The 16434-nt window shown below is 33.3% G+C and overlaps 2 protein-coding genes across 2 annotated transcripts; one reads left to right on the top strand and one right to left on the bottom strand.

Annotated features, from left to right (window-relative positions):
- The first annotated feature begins 3418 nt into the window (after window positions 1-3418).
- Window positions 3419-5756, top strand: LOC143574691 (peroxidase 42-like). The gene is made up of 4 exons (XM_077059254.1): window positions 3419-3674; window positions 3751-3939; window positions 4622-4787; window positions 5340-5756. Exons 1-4 carry the CDS (start codon window positions 3450-3452, stop codon window positions 5747-5749), a joined length of 990 nt encoding a protein of 329 aa, XP_076915369.1. The 5' UTR covers window positions 3419-3449; the 3' UTR covers window positions 5750-5756.
- A 3475-nt stretch (window positions 5757-9231) lies between these two features.
- LOC143574690 (calcium-dependent protein kinase 2-like) lies at window positions 9232-15165 on the bottom strand. The gene is made up of 8 exons (XM_077059253.1): window positions 14386-15165; window positions 13426-13569; window positions 13190-13342; window positions 12670-12785; window positions 12378-12545; window positions 10357-10484; window positions 9515-9614; window positions 9232-9425 (listed from the first exon to the last, which is right to left on the bottom strand). Exons 1-8 carry the CDS (start codon window positions 15074-15076, stop codon window positions 9351-9353), a joined length of 1575 nt encoding a protein of 524 aa, XP_076915368.1. The 5' UTR covers window positions 15077-15165; the 3' UTR covers window positions 9232-9350.
- Window positions 15166-16434: the final 1269 nt, after the last annotated feature.

Raw genomic sequence — 16434 nt, 5'->3', positions numbered from 1 at the left:
TTTTAATAGAGCAAATGCAAGCATCCACATACTCGTCACCCATCTGATTACGCAAAATCAAGAATAGATCCATCATGAGGTCTGGATCGATTGAAGTCTTGAAGCAAATAATGAAAGAGTCGGTCGACCGTCGTTGTTTTCGTCTGGTTGATGTCCAGTAGGTAAGACAATGGCTAAAGCCTTGAGGTGAACTGACGAAGGCGATGAGGCGATGGTCGTCTGTTCTATAGAAACACAATTTATCGGTAGCTGAGGCGATGGATGTTATTTTTGTTCTTTTATTTAATTTTCACTTAGGTATTATCTTTAAAACTGTTAATTGGGCTTGGCTTATTGAATAATTCTACGAATAATTTTGACCCTTTTTATAATATATATATATATATATATATATATGTATGTATGTATATATATATGGGTTACTATTGGCTTATTTATAATGTCTGTTAGTAATTTTTAAAGTTTTCATATTTTACAAAAAAATATATATACATATTCATTACTAAAAGAATTTTTAACTAAAATTTTCATAACTAATGGGTTCGAATATATATATATATATATAGGGGAGGGATATTTTGAGAACCATGTTGAGTTTTAAGAACTTAAGAATTCACTTCTAGGCCACACATTTAATTAAATGGATTGGAATATGTGGTTGAGATTAAATCTGGCAAAAAAGTCAAAGTAGGAGAGATAATAAATATGTAAGTGGTTACACTAATTTTTACATCCGTTACACATGTGTAAAAAGTCGACTCGGTGCGTAAAAAATTCTGTAATTTTTTTACGTTTATGTAACTTACATATATTACGCATGTGCAAAAAAAATTCGAAAAAAATTCTGTAATCGTTACACTGAATTCTTTCGAGTTCTTAAAACTCAAAGGGGTTCTTAATTGAAATCTCTCATATATATATATTTTTAAATGACACTGGGTTCACTCGCCGAAAATGAACGGGTTCGCTCGTTGGTTCGACACTATAGGTTATATATAAACCAAAAAAAGATCGGGTTCGGCCGAACCCGGTGGCCACAATGTGGCTCCTCACTGCTAATCGCCAAATATGTGAGAAAGAGATGTAAGAAAAAATATGGAGATCATATTAATTATTTCTATTATATAAAGAGACACAATTAGATTTATATATAGAAAATGATAACTTAAAGAAAAAGACTAATATATAATATATAATGGGTATTTATAACCATATGAAAATTTTCATTTTGTTTTAGACCATAAAATAACTTATACATGGCTTTTAATCATATACGAATAAATCTAAAATAGTAAGATAGTTATAGCTCTATGCAATATAGTGACGGAACGAGAACTTAATTCAATTCTTAGGTGGGGTATGGGATAAGATTTTTTTTCTATTGATACAAAGCAGTTAACTTTTGATTAATTGTGGAGTTCTACACTCATCCATTATTATTAAGCGCACAAAACTTGTTATGAAAAGAAAAGTATTCATATTCTTATAAAAAAAAGGTTTCATTCTCTTTCCCGACCGTGTCACAATGTCAAGGTTAGGATTTGCAATATATGTGGTTGTATTTAAATAATAAAAAGAACATTAGTTATATTAAATTTAAGAATAAAAAATAGAATTTACGTCATCATTCCACGTCAACATAAAAAGAAAAGATAAAAAGATTTCATTTTGAAAAAAAAAATGTTAAAAAAAACATATTAAAACTTATAATTTTAAATAAAATATAAAGTTTAATAATTTAATTAAAATATCGTTTAAACTTAATTGACTTGATTGAATCACTTTAAAACTTGATAACTATTTTATAAAATTATCCTATTATATATATATCAAGAAATCTTGAATATCAACAAAATTATTGCAACATGTTGCAGTCCATAAGTCGTGACTCGTGACCGCGACGTTTGCTGATTAAAAGATTAGTTGAACAAAGTGACGGTGGGACCAGGTGATTAACGTGAGGGTTAGAATGTCACCTCACTTCACTTATATATTTATAAATTATAAATAAAAGAAGCAAATAGGAAAAAGATAAAGACGTCAATGTTATGTTGGGACCCACACCTAAATATAGAAAACATTAAAGGTGGGCCTCAACTTCCATTTAAAATCGTCGGTGGTCTAGTGTCTGCCGGTTCACCTGGTCCAGCACCCACTTTAGCCCAGCCTCAAAACTTAAAGCAAAACATCTTATTAACACGACTGGTGGCCATGGGTTTTCCCTTTGGTGTTTTCTTCTGGGTGCAAATATAAAAAGCATTAAACTAATACGAACGTCCGAAATTTCGTCTAAGACCCGAACTTGGGCATTTGAGATTGGTATGCCTAATGGCTTGCTGTGGAGTCTGATTAACAGATCGTATTTACAAGTCTAAAGTAATTTTTTTAGACTGAATCCAAACATATGGACATTGTATAGGTTCGTATAATGCTTTTGTATGTAACGTTTAGTTTACTTGTCCAGTTGTCATAACTGGTATTTAAGTGTTTAATGCTATTTGGTAGTTTCTAGCATTTTGAAAGGTTTTTTTTTTTTTTAAATAAAATTTGGTTTTAAAAAACTATCTAATATATAGTACATTCTGCGTCTAATTTCACTCCTTTGTTTACAACGGGACTCAAACACTAGACCTCCATGAGATGGAGCTTCTTATAACAACGTCCAACGATATATCATCGGGATAAATGTCATTTGACACATGTAGATGTATTTTTAGATGATTTATACTTCCTTTTTTAACACAGGAAATTCTAATAACTTTCAAAAGAAATAAGTTATTTATAGGGAGAGATTCGCATGTTGTCAGATAATGAGAGTTAGATCACCGCGACCTTAAAATCAACGTGTATAGGTAAGCAATAAATGACTTCAAGAAAGTCAAGCCTTGAGGAATCCCGGTACGTGTTATTTATTAATTTAATCAGAATACATTACCAGTCATTCAAAAGAATAAATTATTTGGTTTACCTTTTGTACATATCCTAAATATTTTAACAATGTTTATAAATATTAGATGCGGGACACATAATTAGGAAAATGCTACAAAACAATCACTGATAGGAACATTAGAAGTGTAGAATGAAACTTGCATAAATATTTATAAATCGGTAAATTTTGAAGATAACTATTAGTTTGATATATTTACTTTTTGGCTTTTCAAGTTTTATAGCGAGATATGTAATGCATTTAATTTGAAACGCGCAAATAAAAATATAGTTATATCCAAATTAATACTTCTTTTACTTTTTTTAACTTTTTAGAAAGTAACTATTTAACCAAAGGTAGCTTATTAATTACTTTGTACTTTTGTGGGGTAAATAACTTGATGGCACCACTTGTGAATAATTTTAATTTTGAGCAATTATCTCGTCATTGTTGCACCCTTGATTATAAAAGAAGCTCACCACCACACTTAATTTCCACCATTGTCACACAACAGAGAGCAAAAATGGCTCTCAAATATCTCATCTTCTTCACTCTCTTCTCCCTCTCAGCCATTGCTTCTTCACTTGCCGACACCGAGTCAGACCCTGGCCTCATCCTTAACTTCTACAAAGATTCATGCCCCCAAGCCGAAGACATCATTAAAGAACAAGTCATGCTTCTTTACAAACGCCACAAGAACACTGCTTTCTCTTGGCTCAGAAACATCTTCCATGACTGTGCTGTTGAGGTACAAGACATTATTATTATTATTATCTTGTTAATATTATTGTGTGACAAGTTTACAACACTTGTGTTTACTGCAGTCATGTGATGCTTCACTGCTTTTGGACTCAACAAGGAGGACACTGTCTGAGAAAGAGACAGATAGGAGCTTTGGACTTAGAAACTTTAGGTATCTTGAGACAATCAAGGAAGCTGTTGAGAGGGAGTGTCCAGGAGTTGTATCTTGTGCAGATATACTTGTACTTTCTGGAAGGGACGGAATCGTTGCGGTAAATTCGACCACTTTACTGATGTTTTAGCATAAAGTTATACGGGCGAATAGCTTCTGTATAACACACCACTGTCACATATGTCATATTGTCAGCTATGCAATCGTATTCTTTTTTAAAGACCGTATAAATTTTGCAGACTGCCTTAAACGTCTAGTAAAATAGCTCGTATAAATCATTAATTTATTTTCATACGGGTGAGTATAACATTTTTCACATATCTTATGAGCGAGCCATCTGTATAACTATGTAAAAAGTTGTACATATCTTTATGCATTCTTGTCGGTGCTTTACTATTTTTGGATATTACTATTTACTACAAGTTTTTTCACGTGACATCCTCTATGTCACTAATTAGTTAAGAAATCTTGATTTGGATTCTCCTATGATTATGAACATGATCATATATATGTTTTAATTTTAGTTTTAAGTTGTACCTTTATCTAATAAAGAAATCTTGATTTTGGATTCTTTGATTAACATCATATGTTAAGCATTAGTGAGTTGTACTCTCATTGTGTCTATTCCTACAAGAAAGTTGTGGTCTAGAAGGTTAGAAAAAGTGGCAAATCTACATAAAAAATCATACAAATACTTGTAATTTATGAAATAAAGATTGAACTTTGTTTTAGTTTTTGTCATTTATATGTGAAATTTGTGTTGTTAATTTGATTTATGGCAGCTTGGTGGGCCACACATACCTCTAAAAACAGGGAGAAGGGATGGTAGGAAGAGCAGAGCTGATATTTTGGAGCAATATCTTCCAGATCACAATGAAAGCATGTCTGTTGTTCTTGAGAGGTTCAATAGCATTGGCATTGACACCCCTGGTGTTGTTGCTTTACTAGGTATATATATATATGTACAATATTCACACCGTCTCAATCTTCTATATAAGAGGCCTAAAACAAATTATAAAATCGGGGACTTTTTCATTAAAAATATATATTTTGGAAGTTCTTGTACGCAATTTGCTACCCCTGCAAGCGAACTCCATAGAGTTTTGAATACCTACAAGGGACGTGTTAGATTTGGTTTAAAAAATCTGCGGAGTTTGCTTGCCATATCAACGAGCTTCAAAAAATATTGTCAGAACCTACGTGAGCTCGCTTGTAGGTATAGCGAACCAAGGTACAAGAACTTTTAAAAACGTCCAAAAATCAAACTCCAAAATATATTGTACAACTTGCATGAGTTCGCTTGTAGGGGTAGCGAACTCAATAGAAATTATATAAAAAAATCATAGAAATTATATAAAAAAAAATCATAAGATGCTAATCAATAGAAATTATATAAAAAAAATCATAAGATTAGCATCTAAGATTTCAAAAGTACACTAAATCTTATACCAGCTACTAATCCAAAAAAAGTCAAGTTTAATAGTGGTTTTCTTGAAATAGGTTCTCACAGTGTGGGTAGAACACATTGTGTGAAGTTGGTGCATCGTCTATATCCGGAAGTGGACCCTGTTCTTGACCCGGGTCATGTTGAGCACATGCTCCACAAGTGCCCGGACGCAATCCCAGACCCGAAGGCCGTACAGTACGTGCGAAATGACCGTGGTACCCCTATGAAACTCGACAACAATTATTACAGAAACATATTGGACAACAAGGGCTTGTTGCTTGTGGACCACCAATTGGCAAATGACAAGAGAACTAAACCTTATGTGAAGAAAATGGCAAAGAGCCAAGATTATTTCTTTAAGCATTTTGGAAGAGCCATCACCATTCTGACTGAGAACAATCCACTCACTGGCACTAAAGGTGAGATTAGAAAGCAGTGCAATGTTGCAAACAAACACCATTGAAGAAAAGGCTTCTTTAGTTTGTGCTTTGGTAATGATGTGGAGAATAAGAAGATGATGATGATGCATGATGGTGTGAGCATCATGATGGCTTCAAATGTGTAGATGTAGGGCATGTTTTTTTATATCTTTTCAGTTTCATATGTTTTAAGGAAAGTGAATGAATGAATGTAGAGTATGGGTGGATGGATGATGGTGGTGTTGAGTATGTATGAAGCATGCATAGATGGTTGTTTAATCACATACTTTCTTTGTTTATGTGTTCATGGTGATGGCCACTTGTCATGATAATGCATAGCTCTAGTGAGGAAGAAAGATCCATTCAAGCAACCTGTGAGGACCATAATGGATGTAGTTAATAACATAAAAACAAATATATCCTAGTCAAATGATGAAGGTGTATTTTCTTGCCTCTCTAAAACCATACCAAAAATAGTAAAATACTATCAAAGTGGGGCATTAACAAATTAAACCCTAAACCATGTGTAATGAAAGAGAGTTAGTGACCAAGTTATAATCATTTTGCAATCATAGCTAATATAATTTGGATGGGCCAATCACTATGGTTCAAAATTGAAGATGGTGGTGATGTCGGGCGCCATTGGACTGGTGTTAATGCCGTCCCCTTCCCTTGGGTCGTAACGGTGTGGCACCCTACCTTTGTGACATGATGGTGGGTGGCATCCACCGCACTTGGTCTAAATGTTAAATCTTTCTGAACCCTCTAATTTACAACTTTATTTGCTTAGCTGATTTGTATGGTACAAGTAAATAGTGCATATGGCAACACACCTTCAACACAAGCATCAACTAGACATGCTCCGAATTGATATCCTAAGGGTGGACGGAGTAGAAGAAAGCAACAACGTACGAGGGTATTCTCCCGAATTAGAGTGGACACAAAGGAGTGGGAGAGGAGTCGAGGATGCGAGAACCCCATTCCGCAACTTGGAACGAAAACAGGATGCGAGAACCCCATTCCGCAACTTTGGAACGAAAACGGCACCTTTATTAGGCTAATTCAATAATTGTGAGTGGCTTGATGTTAAATAGATTGGTTACCTTTCTACACCACTGCCACCTAGTGGGGTTCTAAACTTGAAATCTCCTTAATTGTTTGTAAGCATTGATATTAATTTAGGTCCCACCATGTGCCATAGGATCCCATAATTAACAGGTACCCACAAATGGTTTTATAATAATCCAATTAGTGTCAAACAAGAAGCAACAAGTGGTCCTAACAGATTTATAATTTAGGTTATACTTTATGTATAATGATGGCAAAAAAGCAAAATGAATTTTATATTAATATTTAAATGTGTTATCATTAACTATTTATATTAAAGATTAACGTTGTAAACAATATGAACTTATGGGTAACATAAGGTTTGGATTGAAAAAATATATAAATAAAAATCATTTAGAGAAGCCATCTTTCTCAAATGTTTCACACAATACATTCAATTAGTGTTTTATTAAAGTTATTTAAAACTTTATGTAAAACACTTTACTTTCATATCAATTTTTATATTATGATTTAATGGCGTGAAATTTTGCATTTTTTTATAGGTTACAAAATTGTAAACTTGTAACGTGTCACTAACCGTCGGATCAAGTGTATGATAATTAAATGTTGAGGATCAATGGTGCAATATTAGAAAAGCGGAAGGACCAAACGCGCAATTAAGTCTAAGGGTATGTTTGGTAGGGACTTTTAGGAGCTTCTAGCTTCAAATATTTAAAAAAAAAAAAAAAACTCATGCTCGATAAAAATTATTGTTTGGTTGAAGGAGCTTAAAGTTTTTAAGTTAGGAGAAAATGCTTGAAACTAGACTCCTACTGGTAGCGTTTAAAAAACTACGACCTTTTAGTCTTTAAAATTACTTAAATAATCTTTCAAGATATATATAACTTTTTTTCTCATCAAAATTCACCGGACTCATCCACAACTTTATTCTTATATCCTTTTAAAATTTAAATGAGCTAATTAAAAGCTCAAATTTAGAGTTAATATTTTGTGTTTTTTTTTCTTTTAACCTAGTGCCAGTCGCCGTCCTTTGATCGGTTTTTCACCTTTTTACTTTTTGTCGATTTGTTGGGTTTTTTTCTTGGCCTTTTGAAGTCTCATAAATTAAGGTATGAATATGAGGTGTAGATAACTCCATGGCTTTAATTTTGATTTCTTAGTTACTAGTTATTATTATTCTAATATATTACTTAGTACTATACATAACAACTTTTGTTATTATATTTTGTTTTATGGGCCTAATTTAGTGATAATATACATTATTTAAATTAGAATTTATTACTTTATATAGTTGTTTACAATATTTCTTTCTAGTTATTTATGCATGTAGAGGCGCGTCAATAAAAAAAATAATATGATGATAAAATTACCAAATTCACACACACACACATTGTGTGACTACGTTTAATATCATGTTTTTTTAGTTTTACTCATTTTGATCATTTTGTACATTTTATTAAAAGTTTCTGCTACTCTGTCAAACACCTAAATATATCTAAAAAGATACAACTACTATCCATCAACTAATTTTTCCAAGCATACCCTAGTCAAATATATAAAAGTCAAAAGGGGGGACGCAGTTTACTTATTTAGAAGCATAATTAGGTCAAATTAGACCAAAAATATTTTGGGCTTAGAGTGGAAAGGAAATCGGTTGGGCCCATAAAATGAAATGGGTTGGGCCTCACAGATCTTTAATCCATAAAAAGTAGTTTGGGGTTAATAAAACTGAAGTTAGGAAATGGCATTAAAACACTTGTATAAACTTATTTTGACCTTTGAGTACTTAAAATGTGGGAAATCATTTGGGATGAAGTTTTTGATTAATTTTGGCTGAAAATTAGGTGCTCGATTTTTCTTAGAAATTGGTAAAATTAAAAATAAAACAGTTTAAATGAAAAACTATAATATAAGAACTAAGTTAAAATATGCAAGAACAAGATGCAACAACTTTAATAGGTTTAAACATACAACTTCGAGTATCAATCTCTCATTCATTTTCATTTTGGACGCAATTTGATTTGTTATGAAGCCCTCACATACTAGAACACAAACCAATAAATCATATTTGATTCGTTATAAACCATATCTTTACACTTAGTGGAAAAAAAGCTAATTTTTTTTATAACCATTTTATAATCTCCAAAAATTTGTTCCTCTTTGTAAAATTGATAACAAAATCAACGGTCTCAAAAAGCTTGTTTGTGTACAACAGGCTAGTTTTAAAATGAAGGTTTAACAGTTGTTTAAAAACTAAGCATACCCATCCCTATATACTGAATGCACCCTCTGATTAGAGGTAAAAAAAGGTTGATGTGACTGATTTAGTAAGAAGAGGGAGTATATTCAGTAAAAAACAACATGAAGCATGTACATTAAGCACAAATATCGGTGGTCTGACACGTTACGAAGGTTATAAAGCATTCCAGATGTATATCACAATCATGTTATACAAACATACATCATCAGTAACTATGACCATATGTTATGAGTAAACATACAAACAAAACTCATTAATCCAAATGAAAACAACAAAAGCCTCATCTACATAAAATACCAAGGGCATTTATAAAAACATCAAAACAGTTTGGCTTGATGTGTGGTTCCACCTCTCATCATGTTGCAAAACTCCTCATAGTTGATTCTTCCATCCTGTTAAAGAAAAACAACATTTATCATATCATATTATTATTACTTATTAGTACCGATTATTCCAAACTACTTATATAAACGATGATTACATTATCAGTATCCACTTCAGAAATGATATCCTTGATAGTAGCTTCATCACCCATGTCATATTGCTTCATGGCGGTTTCTAGCTCATCCATGGTGATAAATCTGTCATCATCATACCAGTTTAGATCACAATCCACATAAACTACATGATTTTATTATTCTTGGATCAACGGTGTGAATTTCTAACACGATACAAACAAAACACGAATTTCACAGGTTTGGGCTTAGCATGAAACCAGTTCGGGTTGATCTTGCAAACACGTTTAGCTAAACGGGCCATGTTCGTGTCAACCCAATGGATTTGCAGGTTGACCAATTTAAACAATTTGTTTTTTATTTTATTTTTTCAAAATGTGTTTTATCTTGTATATATACTGGTTGCGTATTGCACACCAATATTTAATACTTAAAAGAGAAATTGACACCAGATTTTATAATTAAAACGTAATTGTTATAAATTTGCATTTTTTGCTGTAAAGATATAATTTTGCATATACTAATATGCGGAAAAAAAACATACAAGTGAAACGGGAATATTCAAGATTTTATCTTTTGTGTAGGTTTGGACACGCCAACCCACAAATGCAACCCGTTTGGCACCCCTACTCTTGATCCAAGAAAGACCTTTGACTTTAGAAGTCAAACTTAAGACTTTGCAAATTCCAATTATATAGGGATTTCACGTTGAATTTAACACAAAAACAAACTATATTGTATTGTTTGTTGAAAGACTGGATACCAATTATCAAATTCGGTTTCAAAGTTTTAAAAATCCCATCAAATTTGAACTTTAATAAGAGCGTATATGACCTTGACTAAAAGTGTAATGTCCAATGGAACTAACCCGCTATTATCAGTATCAAAATGACAGAAGGCTTTATATAGATGCTCATCTCTTTCGAGCCTGTGGCGGTGCATGGTAGCGGTTATGAACTCAATGTAATCAATTGTTCCATTTCCATCCACGTCAGCCTGAAATATAGAAATAATTACTAAACCATATGAGAATATTGAACAAAAAGGAATTTTGTTTTCGTGATTTTAGCAACCAACTTTAAATTAAGTTACAAAATAGAAAATAACTTTAAAAGCATCTTTGAAATTATGTTTACTGTAAATGCTAGTTTTTCAAGTCACTGGTGTCTTAGATTCAATTCAATCATACCCAGTAAAATCCCACCGACAGCAGAGCTATAGGTAGGGTCTGGGGAGGGTGGGATGTAGGCACACCGTACCTCTATCCAAAGGAATAAAGAGGTGGCTTCCAGAGAGACCCTCGGCTCTAAGAACATGTGTATGAAAAAAAAAAAAAAAAAAAAAAAAAAAAAAAAAGTTTAACAGTTATATAAAAAAACTACTACTAATTATAATAATATTAATAATAAGGTCGCAGTTTAACCGCAATATAAAAGCTAATAATAATAATAATAAAATATGTAAGGGAAATACCATTATGGTAAGTGACCTAAATAAGTTAAGTCTAAGCCCTAAGGTATTCAATTCTCTCTAGGAATCCTTAGCTTTAATCCTACTTCTCCACGAATTCCTATCCTCAACCATGTCCTCGGAGAGATTTAGGTCTATCAAATCATGCCTAATCCTCTCATCCCAAGTCAATTTCGGTCGTCCTCTACCCCTCCTCCCCTCTATAGATGTAACGTAAAATTGTCACTCTAAAAACTCAAAGATGCATTTACTGCGCATCTTAAATTGACTTATCTTGTTTGACAACAATATTATTGCGGCTGATGGCGTACATTTAATTACTGATTGTAGCAACAAATGCTAAGGGTAAAATTGGCATTCTACTAACTCAAATCATTTTTAGCTGATTTTTCTAAGTGCTGCTACTTGCTACTAGGGGTGACTGGGTGTAAACAAGCCAAGCCACTTGTGAGCCACTTGATATCGGCTCGCTAATAGCTTGAAACGACCTGAGTTTACGCAAACTCAAGCCTAAAGATAAGCTGCTTGTTTAATAAACGAACCCCAGCCCGTGCGCAAGCTTCACTTATTGAGCTTGAGCCAGCTCGCAAGCCTAAACTAGCCTACTATTGGTATGATTTTGTTTCATATATTATGTGTATATAAAAAGCATAATTATAATATAAATTTATTAACAAACAATAAACATGTTGAGCTTGAGCCTAAGCCCAGCTTGAGCCAGAAAAACTACTGATGAGCAAAGCTCGAGTTTACACCCATACTTTCTACATGGCGTCTTATAGTGTGATTTAGAGTTTAGAGTATATGCCGTGCCGTGTTGCCACATGAAATATAATGATGTGACTTGCATGGTATCAACCATTTCTCTAATGTAAACTCGGTCAAAATCAGGCTAAAATCAGTAATAAGTTGTTAATTTGTTTCTATTGCACCTAACTTAAGGTTAGTTGCTAAAATTTACAAACATATAAATAAAGATTATATTATACTGGTGTGCATGAAACCAAAATAACCGAACCCAAACAAAAACAACGGTTTGGTCTTATGTTTCGTAAACCCGAATTTTCAGTTCGGTTTCAGTTTGCATGTAATTGAAGCCGAACCAAATTTATGAAATTTTCATTTTCAAATTTAAATGTTAAGTACAGTAATTTGTAAGAATTTCATAACTAACGCAACCCAATTATATAATATTCAAATAATGTTTAATCAACAAAATCAGTTAGACCCAAATTTATTACTTTTGGCCAGCTTCTGTATCGTCCGAAAAATTTCAAGCTCAAATGGTAAAACCAAACCCAAACAGAACGGTTTTCAAAAATTGAAAAAACTGAATTTTCGGTTTTTGGTTCGGTTTGAGTCAAGACCGACATGAACTGACTCTTGCACACCCTTACAAAATATAAATAAAGAACTCACGGCTTCCATGAGTTGTTTAACTTCTGTTTCTGAAAGCTTGGAGCCTAGCCGAGCTAAACCCGTCTTCAATTCCTCGTAAGTGATTGAACCGCTCTTATCGGTGTCCATGTTCACAAACATTGCTTTCAAACCTTTAATTTCTTCTTCAGACATACCTTCAGCAATAACCTGAGCACGTTTTCAAATAACACGTTAAAAAATTTAACTATATTATCTGGTTAGTCACATATGAATGATGCAAGGAGACCAAAATGTGGGCCCACAAAATAGACATAAAAAGTCTGAAGCTTACTTTCAAAGCAAGTTTCTTGAGCTTATTCATTGCTCTGAATTGTTTCATTCTAGACAGAACCGCGCTATCTATCGGTTTGTCTAATGCTTCTCCGCCTTCTCTGAGCCATGGATGCTCTACATAAACAAAGAATAATAATATTAATAATAATGAAACAACTATGAATAAAAAATGCAGATGGTATTAGTCATTACGGTAAGAAAGTTGAGAAATCCATGCAAGTGTAAGATGCACGTGAGCAATGCAAAACCAATTAATCTTATAATTTTTTCACAACAATTCTCTCCATTCTCTTATTGTTTATTACGTAATGTTTTAAAAAGTTTTAATTAATATTAATCTTATATTTATATTTTATTTAGTAAGTAGTTGTTTTAAAATTATAAATAATTATTGTATTAAAAATTAAATTAAAGGATGAGTGGGTGAGTGAGGAGGGTGATAATGTGGTGAGGTCGCAGTGAGTTGAAGTGCAACTCGTTTACAGAAATGCACATTAAAATAAACTAATAACGAATACCAAGAACTTGGGTGGAAGTATATCTCTTTTTTGGATCTTGCGTTAACATTTTACGAACAAGATCTTTTGCGCTCCGTGATATCGAGGGCCATGGTTCACTTTCAAAGTCAATTTCCCCTTCTAATATAGCATCAAATATTCCCTTTTCCGTCTCTACAAACACATATCATATAACGAAAAGTAATTAGCATTCACTGAAACAAAAACAAAGAAAAATGGTAATATATATATTTTACCTGCCCAAAACGGAGGCACACCGCTTAATAAAATATACAACATTACACCTGCACTCCATATATCTATTTCCTTCCCGTAGCTACGCTTCAGTACTTCCGGAGCAACATAGTATGCACTACCAACTATGTCGCGGTGTACCTTCCCTGAAAAATATTTCCAAAAATCATATACGCTTTAATTGACATCAGGAGAATAAGATTTTTTCATTAATGATACACTTATGAAAATTAACTACTAAAGTAATATACGCTTTAATTGACATTCAAGAGGTTAATCAACTCCGCCGATTTGTCCAAACCAAATCAATTTGTCATAATTAGCATAATAGATTTACAACCCTAAAGCCCTATTTATATAAAAAGACATCCTAATCTAATACTTTAGGACAAGTTACTACCTCTAACTGATACAGGTAATAATTAAAAAGGAAATTAAATTTATCTACAAATAAAGAACTTCCCTTAGCAACTTAATTTGTTCAAGGTCTTCAACAATCAACAAAAATACCCCAAACTCTAATTAGGAAATCATCGAAATAACCAATTTGACAAAATGGTCTAAACTTTTTTCGTTTACGAAAATATATATTATATTTCTTATTTAATTAAGAAATCATTTTAGCCAACCAGAAGCTTCCACATGACACATCATGCTGCGCCAGATAAAAATCTGTTGCACGAGAATTAAAAGTTGTTGCGTCAAGTGATATCCGTCAAACACTTGTTTGATTTGAAAATTTTAAAATTAAAGTGCTATTTTGTCAAACTCATTGGTCAAAATGGCCATTTTGACCAATTTTTCAATTCTAGCAGACAATATATGTGGGACAATATATAAACCGCCATACGAGAACATACAGAATCTACCTAGTACCTAAAACACAATTACTTGTATAATCTAAATATAAACAAACAATAACATAAATAAACTTATATCTACATATCTTTATACGGTTATACCTTCTTCGATAAACACCGACAACCCAAAATCGGTAGCTTTCAACATCGAATTCGGATCCTTGCTAGAAAGCAAGAAATTTTCAGGCTTTAAATCTCTATGCATCACACCCATAAAATGACAAACATGAACAACATTAACAATCTGTCTACAAATGGCGGCTGCAGCTTTCTCGGTATAATGTCCTTGAGCTATGATCCTATCAAACAGCTCACCACCTGCACACAACTCCATCACAAGATGAACAGATTGTCTGTCTTCATAAGCACCTTTAAACTCAACAATATTTGGCTGACCACTCAAATGCTGCATAATTTGAATCTCTCTTTTGATATCCTCTTTATCATTCTTGCTTGCAAGCTTTCTTTTCAAGATTGACTTGCAGGCATAAGTTTGACCAGTTGAATTCTCTGTGCAGAGATAAGTCACACCAAACTGACCTCTACCCAATTCTTTACCAAGAGTGTAGTACCTTCTTATGTCCTCAAATGGCTTACCCAAAATGGTGTTAGGGTTTGATGGTTGAACAGGTCTAGGGTTTGGTGGTGGTGGGGTTGGGTTGGCAGGTGGCGGCGGCGGCTGCTGACGTGGCTGGTGGTGTTGCTGCTGCTGCTGGTGATTGATTTGTTGTTGAGGTTTGTAGCCATTGGAATTAGGGTTTTGGTGATTGTTCTTGGTGAAACAGCAACCCATTGTTGCAGATCAAGAAAAGATTGAAAAGGGTGTTAATTTAAGAGCAAATGGAAGATGGGCATTGGGATTATAGGATAAAGATTGAATCTTGAATGTAAAGATTTGATTTTTATGAAGAAATTTGATAGCTTTTTTTAGGGGTTTTGGATGAATTTGGGGGAAAAAAGCAAGTGAAGGTGGAAAAGTAGAAGAAGGTGAGTTGGATTAAAGAGTAGAGGTGATGAAACATTTGTTTTGACTTTTTGACTACGCGTGTTTGTAGGACACTACGGTCTTTGTTTGGTACAACTGTTTGTAAGTGGCGGCTTACATACATACCATGGTAAATTGATTTAACACATTCCAACTCAAGTACTAATTAATATGTTTGGTTTTTATGTTTTTAACAACATTTGAACCAACTCTGATATTAAGTGATACTTTCTGAGACAAAATGTCATTGTCCATTATGATGTTTTTAGGGCTTATTTAAAAGCCATGAAGGAGAAACCTCATTAATGTAAGAAAATACTTTTGAGTAAAGTTTCATTTCTAAGACCATAAAATCTCAAGTCCTACCTACCACCTCCCATGTCATTTGACCAAAAGATCAACTGAATTGTATGGTTTATTAACGAGGAGGTTTATCAACGGCGAAATTAAATATTTGTTGTTTGAATGGAAACTTCTTAGGAGATCACTCATCATTTGATTATTCTCACTCGAACACGTTTAATTGATTGTAGAGTTCTCATCTTATTCATAGTCATTGCTTGCAAAACATGTTGGTGATACTTAAAATGGTGTATTCCTTATAACTGAGCCTCCCTCATTTAAACAACATGGAACATGACGATGTGAAATTTGTTTAAGGTACCACATTAAACTCGCTTATCAAAACGACTTGTTTTTGTATTTCTATAAATTTATATATCTACAATTTGATTTCCAGGCTCTTGGTGGCAGTGGTGTTGGCAAACAGTGGCGACGGTTACGGTGGTTGATGGTCATTGTTTACGGCGGCGGTCCTATGGCAGACGGTGTCGATGGTGGTTATAAACGGATTTTTGTGTGTTGTTGCCGGGTTTCTTGTGCCTCACCCTTTGTTCCACTGTCTTCTAACAGGTTAGATTTTTTTACCTTGCTTTTGACATGTTTTAATCTAAAGTATCTCAAGATGATATGTTTCTTTCTTTGTTCGTTTATGAAAGAACACCACCGTTCAGATCGTTGTTCCAGCAATGTTGACCAGAGGAATAACTAGATCAAAGATAGGACCGCCATTGGTTATTGTACAAGGGGTTATTGGCAAAAGCTTAATCGCCCGGGTTCACTTTTTATCTCTGTTATTCTATACTCATCTGCTGTGATTAATATTT

The sequence above is a fragment of the Bidens hawaiensis genome, unplaced genomic scaffold, assembly GCF_021521415.1.
Source record: "Bidens hawaiensis isolate Kalapana, Puna unplaced genomic scaffold, B.hawaiensis_p1.1 tig00027084_1, whole genome shotgun sequence".
Classification (NCBI taxonomy): Eukaryota; Viridiplantae; Streptophyta; class Magnoliopsida; order Asterales; family Asteraceae; genus Bidens; species Bidens hawaiensis.
Note: the sequence above shows the minus strand (reverse complement) of the source record. Positions and strands in the feature narration are given on the sequence as shown.

Excerpts from the sequence above, each read along its gene's own strand:
- LOC143574691 (XM_077059254.1), top strand. The coding sequence starts at position 3,450 with ATGGCTCTCAAATATCTCATCTTCTTCACTCTCTTCTCCCTCTCAGCC. Across the intron at positions 3,675-3,750 it reads TCCATGACTGTGCTGTTGAG|TCATGTGATGCTTCACTGCT; the intron begins GTACAAGACATT and ends TGTTTACTGCAG. Across the intron at positions 3,940-4,621 it reads GAAGGGACGGAATCGTTGCG|CTTGGTGGGCCACACATACC; the intron begins GTAAATTCGACC and ends GATTTATGGCAG.
- LOC143574690 (XM_077059253.1), bottom strand. The coding sequence starts at position 15,076 with ATGGGTTGCTGTTTCACCAAGAACAATCACCAAAACCCTAATTCCAAT. Across the intron at positions 13,343-13,425 it reads TGTGCCTCCGTTTTGGGCAG|AGACGGAAAAGGGAATATTT; the intron begins GTAAAATATATA and ends ATGTGTTTGTAG. Across the intron at positions 9,426-9,514 it reads CTGAAGTGGATACTGATAAT|GATGGAAGAATCAACTATGA; the intron begins GTAATCATCGTT and ends TTTCTTTAACAG.